The sequence below is a fragment of the Labeo rohita genome, chromosome 8, assembly GCF_022985175.1.
Source record: "Labeo rohita strain BAU-BD-2019 chromosome 8, IGBB_LRoh.1.0, whole genome shotgun sequence".
NCBI classification, from domain to species: domain Eukaryota; kingdom Metazoa; phylum Chordata; class Actinopteri; order Cypriniformes; family Cyprinidae; genus Labeo; species Labeo rohita.
The window spans coordinates 10,263,702-10,275,800 of NC_066876.1; the positions used below are offsets into that span (position 1 = coordinate 10,263,702).

General features: G+C 35.9%; 1 protein-coding gene across 2 annotated transcripts in view; it reads right to left on the bottom strand.

The window, feature by feature from the left end:
• Window positions 1-12,099, bottom strand: part of si:dkeyp-14d3.1 (transmembrane protein 132C) — a 308,473-nt gene that overhangs the window by 25,208 nt on the left and 271,166 nt on the right. For both annotated transcript variants that reach the window (XM_051117432.1, XM_051117433.1), the window contains one exon: window positions 7,246-7,454. In XM_051117432.1, coding sequence (XP_050973389.1) covers window positions 7,246-7,454 — 209 coding nt within the window. The remainder of the gene's footprint in view (window positions 1-7,245; window positions 7,455-12,099) is intronic.

The window sequence follows — 12,099 nt, forward strand, 5'->3', positions numbered from 1 at the left end:
AACAAGCAGGTTGATGCAACAAAGAAAGAAGTATGAAGCAATTAGAAAACAGTGTACATATACTGTATAGAACACCTCATTAGCAGTAAACAGCTTCACAGCACGTATCCACAACTCACAAAATGAGCTATTATGAAAACAAATACTTTGTCTAACAAACCGGTACATTGTACCATGAGTTACAGTACTTAAAACTTAATAGCACTGTAAACCAGTGGTTTACTATTCCAGTGTGTGCAAACTATGAGACATGGCCCTGCCCACAAGCAGTGATGTCACACATAAGGGAGCCGCCAGATTTGGGGGTCTCGCACTGCAAAAATCTCAGGTCAAAAGAAAGACACATCTTTTTAAATAAAAGATTTTGCAGAACTAAATAGATATGTACACATCACTGTCAGCACACTCTTCCTCCAAGTACTCTGTCAGTCTGCTGAACTGCCTATTTTGCCTACGTATTTTTTCAAAGTAAAGCCAACAGTATACATGTCAGGTACTTCACTTATGTTGTCGAAAAGTTGAGCAGAGAAGTTTGGGAAGCAATGCCACTGCACAGTGTAAGCGATCTCCCATCTGGCTTTGCGAAAATTCACAATGAATGAATGTCTCAAGAGCTTCCCTCAAACTCCTGGAGTCTGGATTCACAGTCCACAAAGCTACATGCACACAAAGAGCAACCCGTTGGGATCTTGGAATTTCACCTATGAAGAGCTTCAAATTTTATATTCTGTATTCGTTGCTTCTCACACACGTTGTAAATCATTGTGCCACGTGGGACATATGAAAATGGAGACATTGAGAAAACTGCCTCCACACCTCCAGGAAAATGTATATATTGACTTTATTCTATTTTGAATTCACAAGCCCAAGTGGTTGCTTGTGGGTTATAAGGAGAGGGGTGAAATGTATCCCCATACTTCAATTTCCAATGACAAAATATTAAAGGTGCATGCTGGGAAATTGCAGCCAGGAGCATTTGCAATAGGTTTAAAATGTAACTCAAGGATTTTCATAACTCAAGGATTTCCTACTTTTACAGATTCAAAGACTTTTAACCAATCCAGGGACCCTCAAAAGCTAGATTTTCTCTTTAACACGATAAGTTCAATTAATAAATATAGCTGCAGGCAGCGATTACTGGGGTTCAAGCACTTTAAGGCATTTAAGCACATATTAAAAAGACAATATATAATATTTAGCAAGCCTGAAACCAACTAAATCAATGATTTCAAAAAGCATTTTTTGGCAAATACAGGTAATAGAACATAGAAATATGATGTTTTTTTTTTTTTTTGTTTTTTTTTTAACATTTATGATTGTTATAGTACCAGCTGTGGTCTGAGCTCCCTAAAACTTTGCATGCTTGTTTAGAATCACTTGTTGCATATGCTCACCAGGTTTTGTAAACTTTTATGTTTTTTTGTAGGCTTTATAGGCTTTTGGGTATAGTTGGACAGGCCCCTTTTCTAAATGACCCCGTTATAGCTTTCCAAAGAGTATATTTAATTTTTTTTTTTTTTTTTTACTTATTGACCTAGAGAGTACAGAGAATTGTACTGCAGTTGTTTTTTCCAGACTGAGTGAAAATCCTATAGTTTGCAAAAGTAGGTTTTTTACATCTTCTCCATCATTTAATTAATGGTTTGACTGACAGCAGTGGTTCTAGAGGCAAAGTTGATATGAATATTGTGCATATGTGTGAAAAAACGTGCAATCTACAATAATTTACGCCCTTGAAAAAGTGAGTTTGGCGAAGATATCTCATTCAGTGCCAAAGTTTTAGCCATTTTAGTTAGAAAGGTGGCCATGCCCCTTTCAAATGTTTTTGTTGTGACGTAGAATTCGAAAGGTAAACTTTTTTTCATTATTATTGTTGATATTTACTCTCCAGAGAATCTTTCTGCACTGGTTTCATTCCGATCGGGGCAAAAACTAGTTTACAAAAGTAGGTTTTTCAAAAAATGCAAAATACCCGAAAATGTGAGCCAAGGAGTCCAACGACATAAGACACTTGAGCCTGTGACGAATGGTTGAGGAGTTATGAGCGATTTTGTACTTTTGATCGCTGTAGTGCCCCCATCAGGCCGACTGGGGCAAGTCTTGGTGACGTTGTAGATGTATAAGTACTACCATCCCTCAAAGTTCCAGGTCTCTATGACCTACGGTTTGGTCTGCACAACAGAGGTTGCGTTAGACTTGAACTTTTTCCATCATTTTGATGGACAGGGTCATAAAAATTCTGTCATAAACTATTATTACCCGTTATATTCATTTTCATATTTTAATTATAATAACATTTAATTGCTTTTATTTTTGTTCACATTTTCACTTTTAACCATGAACCTACAGGACGATATAGGCTTATACATTTATTTTGAAGAGAACAGATGAACAGAGACTGTGTGTGACTTTTCATGTTCAACACCACACCTGCAGTGACAATGAAGGACACTAAAATATTTCTCGATTTTAATAGATTCTCATTTTTATAAACCAATATATATTCTTAAATATCAGTCGACCTTTTGGTCTATGCTGTTTTCAGTTGATGAGTGAACAGTGTTACATAGTGCGCCTCCCATTCAATAAATTGCAATCTTTGTGCTTTGTTACTTTTGATATGAAAATGTCTCAGATTTCAAATTCTGTCCATTTCATTAGGACATTCAAACAATAAATACCATTTGGCACTCTTTAATGTGGCGTGATAGATCGTTGTAGCTTAAAGTCCACTTCCAGAACAACAATTTACAAATAATTTACTCACCCCCTTGTCATCCTAGATGTTCATGTCTTTCTGTCTTCAGTCGTTAAGAAATTATGGTTTTTGAGGAAAGCATTTCAGGATTTTGCTTAAAAAGTATACAAATTTTTATTATTCGAAAAAAAAAAATGACAGATTGTTTCGCTAGATAAGACCCTTCTTCCTCGGCTGGGATCATTTAGACCCCTTTTAAGATGCATTTAAACTACATTTTGGAAGTTCAAAATCGTACCACCAATCAAGTCCATTATATGAAGAAAAATCCTGAAATGTTTTCCTCAAAAACCATAATTTCTTTATAACTGAAGACAGAAAGACATGAACATCTTGGATGACAAATGGGTAGAGTAAATTATTTGTAAATCATTGTTCTGGAAGTGGACTTCTCCTTTAAACTGGGTACCTGCCTGTGCGAAATTAAACGCGTAGCAAAACATTTGTGACGGTTTCATTTTTGTTCTGGATCCAGTGCTCTGCTGCCACACTGGAGCGCACTCGCCACCAACTGGACAGGGGTGGGAATTACAGTTACATGTTACAATGGACAATAGATCACCCTCAGTGTAATCCATCAAAGTGATGGATGGCCTTCAGATTTTTCCATCATTGATAAAAAAAATTCGTCAATGACGGACAATTTTCGGTTAACGCGACCTCTGCTGCACAATCAATTTTACGTGGAGATTGCTGATGCTTGGCCACTCTAACAATTACAACAGAGTTTCAGCGCTACGCACTTGAACCCCTAATAATAACAACCCTAAATAGACTGTATATTAATGCATATTTATAATTAGAAAGTCAAAAATTTGATTAATATATTTTCATACTCAGGTGTAAAAATTTACTTATACAGGTATATGAATTAAATTAATATGGATGCTTAATGTGATTTATAATTGATCTATAAGCATTATATAATGATTGTTAATGAAATAAATGTAAGCTATAGTGTTATTGATTCTCAATTGCGCTCAACAGTGTCCACTCTGGAATTCACATTCATATTCACCATAAGAAAGCTTACTATAAAAAGCTTTAGAAAAAGTGCTACTAGATGTGAGACGTATCATAACATTATTTGATTCTAAGCCAAGGAAGAGGCCTATTACATCCTTTGTGTCACGTCCATTGTCCTATCACGGATTCACGGCAGCACTGGACTGCCCAACAGGGTTTGTTTAATGGTTTCACACTCCAAAGCTGCTGCTAAGATCTGTTTCTCTGTGATTGTGTGAGGTTTCTCACATTCCTCTGCTTCACCACTCACAGTACAAATCGATATAAGGATTTTAGTGTATTTTCACTTTAAAGTTTTAACTTTTTTATGTTTTTTTTTTTTTTTTTTTTTTTTAATATCTAGAAAAGTTCTCTGCAAGTTTTTGCTGAAAACTGTTGTGATTTGTCTTCATATATCTGATTATTTTGAAGGTTTTATGTGCTCACTAGGGATAGACGTTCTCGAAGCCATGTTCACATATTTAAAACAATCATTGCATTTTTTTTTTCATTTTAAGTTTCTAACTGCAGACTTTTCAGCCTCTGCATTTATAAAGCTGTCAATATTTATGAGCTGACCACAGAGACAGATGCAACCACTGATGTTGGTTGGTATAAGGTTTTTGTTTTTTCCCCAACCAAAATATATAGAATAAATAAACTACATTTATTTACTTACTTACTTATTTATTTAAATACATTTTTAGAACTGCCAAAGTTAACTTTGTATCATACACCATTGACACCATACACAATTTGACACTGGTAAAATATGATGAACATATAATTATGGTGGCGTTTTCTCAGAGGAGGGAATGAAGGCAGTGCCTTCATTTATTATTTGATGAGAAAGAAAATAGTAGTAGTAATAATAGTAGTTCAAAAATAAAACACAGTATTAAAAATTGTGTATAAATCTCTTGTTTTTCTAAAGAAACATTGTCTAACAGTGACATAAGCAGGTAAAGTTACAGCAGGAGTCTGCGTTTCTCTCGCCACCCCTGAGCGCACTGAGTTTTAACAAACCCCCTAAAATGTGCAGTGAGTTTGGTGGGGGTAACTGAGAATGAATAGGGAAAATTCATGTGAGAGGAGGGAATGCTTCCATCGTGATATGATTGGATGTGACTGGTTATGATCAGCCGTGATTGGTTCATGCGATAAATCCTGCATTCACGAATGTCTTAATGAGCAATATAATGGGAATCTAATTGAAAAAGTAAACAATTCACACATATAAACAATTCGCACACACACCACTTTGTTACATCAGAATAAGACTTAAAATGGCCTGTGTGATGATCATGATCTGTGTGAGTTTTTAGTGTGTAATCGGCTTGGTGAATTAAAAGTAAACCTCTGTGTCTGTGACCAATATTTACCAAGCTTTGAAGACTGATGATCCGAAAAATTAAAAATTCATTGGTGCCCCAATTTTGAACTTGTAGTTTAAATGCAGCTTCAAAGAGCTCTAAACGATCCCAGCCAAGGAAGGTTTTTCTAGCGAAACGATAGGCCATTTTTTTCAGAAAGAAAAAAAATTGTATACTTTTTAAGCACAAAAGCTTGTGTAGCACAGGCCCTGGGATGCGCGTCCACGACACTACATACAATTGAATCACTTCAAAAGGTCAGGCGGAACTACAGACCCAGTGTTTACAAAGCGAACGCGCAAAGATTAAGGAAGTGCAAGTAAGTCAAACACTGAAAGAAAGAAACAAAGAAAAAGGTACAACGATGTGAGATGATTCTGAAGTTGTAGGAGAAAATGAGATGAAGTTTTTCGCCATACTCTATTTTTTTGAGCCGGAGTACACAGACGATGAACTTAGACGTGATTCATAGTGTCGTGGACGCGCATCCCAGAGCCTGTGCTACATGTGAGCTTTTATGATGCTTGTAAAGTATACAAATTTTTATTTTTCGAAACAAAAAAGACTAATCATTTTGCTAGATAAGACCCTTCCTTCTGGGCTGGGATCGTTTCGAGCCCTTTGAAGCTGCATTTAAACTGCATTTTGGAAGTTCAAAATCAGGGCACCGATGAAGTCTATTATATGGAGAAAAATCCTGAAATGTTTTTCTCAAAAACCATAATTTCTTCACGACTGAAGACAGAAAGACATGAACATCTTGGATGACAACGGGGTGAGTAAATTATTTGTAAATTGCTGTTCTGGAAGTGGACTTCTCCTTTAATAACAGGAGATGTTTGGAACAGGAGACGTTTGTTCTGGAAATTAATGTTTATTTAACAAAAAAAAAAAAAAAGTAATAATAATAATAATATTAAAAAATAAATAAATTTTAAAAAATCAGCGCACCACAGCACACCACCGATATAATTCCATTTTGGGATAGTTGACTCAAAAATTAATACTAATGTTGTTCTAACTCATGTTGATCCTCAAATATGTCCCACAAGATCCTCTTTGCTTCCGCATTTAGCTTTAACCTTAATTAATCACACCTGAGCATGCTAATCAATATCTTCAGGATCGTTAGAAAATCACAGGTGAGTTTGATCAGGGATGGAGCTAAACTCAGCGCATTGGCCCTCCAGAGCAAGATCTGAGGAACCCTATTCTAAATCCACAAGGCATTCATTCATCTTCAGAACTTCCAAGAATGTATTTTTTAATGCACTCTGAGAGATTTCTGTCCCTCATTAGAAAGTCCATTCCACAAAACTTTGAAATTACAAAAATGGAAGTTTAGAAGTGCTTGTGTTATGAACAATAACCCCTGAGGTTTTTCCTGACAATTCGAGCAAATACAGTTGAGCTTCCATTTTCCATGTTTGATGTGCTCTATGTATGTGTTGATCAATGTTCATATGTGAAAACAAACCTAAATTAAATCGGTTCATCATATAACATGATTCTTTCTCTTCAGTAGAATTGGATTAAACCACTTGATTCGTATGGATTACTTCATGATGTTTTTATGAACTTTTTGAAGAAATTAAATTTTGTTGGAATGGACTTTCAGTGGAGAAACAGAAATCTCTCTGGTTTCATTAAAAATATCTTCATTTCTGTTCTGATGATGCATGAAATCTTATGGATTTGAAATAACATGAGGGTAAGTATACAATGACAGAATTTCCAGTTTTGGATGAACTATCCCTTTAATGCATTTGCTCATTTTGACAATATAGCTACTTAGTTCTGTTTTGTTTGATAACCAAAGGCCAGTCAGTACAGGATGAACTTTTTCCAGACCACCAGCAGGTGTCACTGTTAAATACACACACCCACACAAACAGACCACCTGATGTACGTTCCCAGCCCCCGGTTGAATCCTGTCCATAACAGGTAGCAAAAGACTACAAGCAGACTGTGGGTTGAGATGTATAAAACTTTGTGAGTGACAGTTGTTTGAATTCTGTGGAAAACTGCTGAGTTTTCACTCAGCATGCAAATTCAGCGCAGACCTACCGATCACTCAATATTGTCAGAATCCATCATAAAGGTTCGTACCTCTGGGCGTTACTGTTTACGGGAATCCTCCAGCCCTTGATCTGACTGAGCTCGGTATCTGAAACTTCGATGTGCAGAGGCAGTTTGGGAATCCAGACTTTCACCTCCAGCTGGGCCCTCAGGTAACCATACGTGAAGTTCAGCAGCATCCGGACCCGTCCTCTCATCTCTTTGCCATTCACGTAGACATAATCACACCTGTCTGATACCTGAAAACAGAAAAAGGATGTCAGTAATGGAGAAGTGAGAAAAGAACAGTGGACTGATCTTTTCGAGATGTATTAGTGAACGTCACATTACCAAAATCAATACAATGCATCTGAGCGAAATACAAGGTATATTTCAAATGGATTGACAGTGAAATCTGACGATATTGAAAACTATTTGATTTTGAAAAGCCAGCCTTGACTCTCTGTCAAAAGTTAGTGTTCTGGTATAAGTATCTTCTTGAGTTATTGTTTAAAACAAAGAACTGACCACAACATTCACCTACACAGATTTAGATCACGATTAAATATCCCATGTTGTAACTTTTCTGGGGTGTATTTTTATCATGGCTCCCACAATCTCAGTTGTTCTCATCTCTTTCAGTTGTTCTATTGGTTTCTACCTTTAAATACAAAGATAAAAGCAGCACTGGCTCTATCACATTTAACAGAGCACTACAGATGCCCAAGATGAAAACAGCACTTCTTATCACGAGGTAAAAGACTGAAGGTATAATGGCATGAGTGTATGGGTTTTGTTATGGTATGTCAACTAGACCCGATATCACATGAAAATGTCCTTAATTCAACTATAATGATTCATAAATTAAATAAATACATATGATAACTGTTTTATTTCCTATTTGGATTTATGTATATGCTTTATTTTTTTCCCCTCTAAGGCATTGTTAGATGCTAGTGTTTCCTGTTGTAGCTATGCAAAGATTTGATTTCAAAAACAATATCATAGCTATTAAACTATGCCTTGTTGTGATTTTAAATCTGTATTTAACCTCAGAATGATCTTAAAATAATAAAAAAAAAGTACTAAAGTCTGTTTTTGTGGTGGTTATGTTTTAAAATCAAATAAATATAATCTTAATTCAAGTGATGAAGGATTTTGAAAGTCTGACAGTAATCAGTGTTGAGTGTTCAGTAGGTCTGGCTTAAGAGTTTGAAAATTATTAACAGTTTAAAAAAATTCAGAAAAAATTTAGAAATTTAAATTTAGAAAAGTAATCCAAAAGTAATCAAATGTAATCAGTTACATTACTTTAATAAAGTAACTAAAATAGTTTAACTACTTATTACATTTTAAATAGGGTAACTTGTAATCTGTAATCTATTACATTTCCAAAATTACCTTCCCAACACCGCTTGCCCAAAAGAACAGTAACAAGACTGCATGAAGCGCAGAGGCCACTGAAGTCAGCATTTATGTGTTCATTTATAAGGATATGTGCTGTAGAAATCAGCAGATTCGTGAGCAGGTGATGAGGACGAAGATGAGGAGAACGAGAGAGAAATTATTTATGTACCTTGTGTAGAGCTGTTACCGCACTACGTAATACACACTACGTAGTTCAACACCTTACTGTCTCTCTACTGACTACATATACAACTGTCTGTCATATTCACAGAGTGAATTAGGGCAGAATTATGACAAATGACAATCTAGAATGACGTAAAAGTTGCATGAATTCTGATATGATCATTTAGACTTAGGTCGCGTTGCAAAACCTGAACTGGATTTAGGAAAACATATGGAAGTGGCCCAAATCGGAATCCATTTCAGATTTAATGTGGTTTGTGCTGTTCACACAGTCATGATATAAAAAAAAGTCACATATGAGCAAAAATTTGATTTAGGCAACATATTGCTGCACTGTGAATGTAGCCTAAACGTCTTTATGAGAATCTAAAAATATAGAAATTACATTACACTACTATTCAAAAGCTGATTAAAAAATACAGTAAAAATGGTAATATTATCGAACATTATTTATATTCAATATAACTCTTGTCTATTGTAATATATTTTAAAATGTAATTTATTCCTCTGATTCAAAACTGACTTTTTAGCAGCCATTACATCAGTCACATGATCCTTCAGAAATCAGAAATCATGTTGATTTGCTGCTCAAGAAACATTTATTGTTACTATTAATGTGGAAAATTAATAAATATTTTTGTGGAAACCATAATTAATTTTGTTTCAGGGTTCTTTGATGAAATATCACAATAACAGCATTAAGTTGCATTATGTTGTTGGGTAATTATAATGTACTGTATATAATTTGTAGGCATCAGCTATTAATATAAGAGCATTGAAATCATTTTTGAATGTGCACTCGCTTTTTACTTTCACTTTCGAGATCATCACATGCACTTTGTGTGTACTATGGAGTGGCAGTATTAACGAAAACATTTCACAAGATTAGGGGCCAGTTTTACTAAACTGCAAATTAGCGCAAAAGTGCAATTCTAAAACAGTGCCGATGGGAAGGGAAATTTCTGCGAGTGATTTACTAACAATGCGCAAATTAAAGAACACAGACACAACATCTCATTTACATATCGACCAACGCAATATGCCAAGTGCAGCGCAAATTAGCATTGTCACAAATAAAGAATAAAGTCAGACATGCTTTTTTTAGTCTTGCGTAGCCAGACCTTCAGACTGACGGCAGAAGGTCTGGGAATTTTGGCTGCCCAAGTCCCGCCCAAGAGACCATATGACTGACAGGTACAGCAACCAGTCACATTTTATTTTGTGGCACATCATGTTTAGGGGCGTGGAAATGTCGCCACAATAACAGATCAAGTGTAAAACAAAAAAAAAAAAGATTCTACGTCAGCGAACTATAATTTTTTTTAGTTGATCCTAATAAGCACTCGTTGTCACAGTTGTAAACACGACTGCTTTCTTCTTTCATGAGGGGGTTTGGCGCCACAGCATTTTTGTTTCCAGGCAGAACGTTAAAGAACTCGACACACATCTCCCAGAAATCCTGTATAATCGAACCAGTCCGATGACGACTTCAAAATTCCTGAAGTGTTTCCAAGTGTGGCTTATGCATCAGACGTTTAGCCAACGTTCCAGGTGCATGACGTCTGAGGCTGAGACTATGCTTTATTGAGCGTTAAATAATTGTGCAAATGTCAGTAATTTGACGAGCGCAAATGTTATTAAAATGCATTGCGTGACTCATTTGAAAACTCTCCTCCCATAAATTTTGTGTCTGAAAGGAAAACTCCTACAAATGCATATTCAATAAGGTCAGGCACAAAAATAACTGTCCATGCCTTTTCAGCGCTAATTCATCACTGCGCGTCTTTAGTAAAACCTGACAGTACAATTTTAATGCTAAAAGACGATTTGCACTGGAGCAATCTGTTGGCTCTAGATGTTTGTCAGTGGTGCTCAGGATCTGCAAATCATTTGTCATTGTCCTATCAGTTATCTCTCCTTACTCTGTTTATGTGGTAAGTACACTTTTATATACTGTAATATAACAGGCTACTGCTAGCAAGGAGCTAACCATGTCTCTTTAGTGGCTCTGTAGAACATGTGTCTTTCCGAATATGGATTCACTATTCAGGCACAACCCTTATTTATATTAATAAATTAAAAAAAAAAAAAAAAAAAATCGGACTGGCCCAGTCGTGACAGAAAAACAAATGTTTGCGTATTAGTGCAAGTTTGCATGATTTGGCAGCAAATAGCAGAGCCAATGCCCACAAGTCACCTTTCTTTTCCAGATGGCTGCTGGAAAAATGGGCAGCAGTTTGGTTAATAATGATGAGTAAATACAACAGCCTATCATAAGACACACACTCACAGAGAAGACAGAAGGGCAACCTCATCCTCTTGTCGAGGAGTTATGAGGCCACATTCCAAAACCATCCGTTTCATAAATGCTGGCAAAATTACTTGGCTCAGTGTTCCCTTCTGACGCAGGCCTCAAATCACTATGACTGGCTCGGTCAGACTTTGATTCCTTTAACCAGGATCTGACAGGGATGGAAACTACAGAAGCAACACACACCATCAAAGTGTGGCCAGCAGCAGAAAGATAAAAGCATGCACGAGCACACATACTCATGCACACATACACGCATGGCTGCAAACCCAAATTTGGTGCATAGCCCTTTCATATTAATAGAGCTCCTAGGCTCATTTCTATTTGTAAAAACATTTATGGTCCAGTTTTTTTCTCATAAGGAGTATTAAGTCTCATCTGGCAGGGTTTGGGAACTGAACAATCATTTCATGCTCCCTGAAGAGCAATTAGAGGATCCAGATCTCTGCAATCCATGTTTAAATGCTAGCGGGCAGTTTGCATGTTTATAGTTCAGTGACTTTTTTAAAGCATTAGAGGCAAAAATCCCACGATATTCCCATGTTAGGACAAAAAAATTGATAAAATTGTGACACTCAAGAAAATCATTTGGAGCCTTTCATTTGACTAATTCTTACCCATATGCTAGTGTTGACTGCATTTATCAACCATTCAACTCAAGTTCTAGAACAATTTTAATTAATTTTTAGAACTGAATGAATATTAACAAATTTAGACAAATAATTGATTTAAACAGTATTTAGGCAAATCTCATTTAAAATAATATTTAATTTTACCTCCTGATCAGTCAACATTTTCTGAAAGTTAAGCACCTTTTTTTCACTCCCCACTTGTTAAAAAGACACAAAATGACCTTTTTTTTTTTAAAGATTTTCATGCCTGTTTTGTACTGTATTCATGGGAAGCAGCAGTTCATTATAGCAGAAAGACTACTGAATAATGTCATTATACAGTAAGTACTAAAAAATTCAAGAGTCATATTCCTGGCTCTGGCTGAACACTAC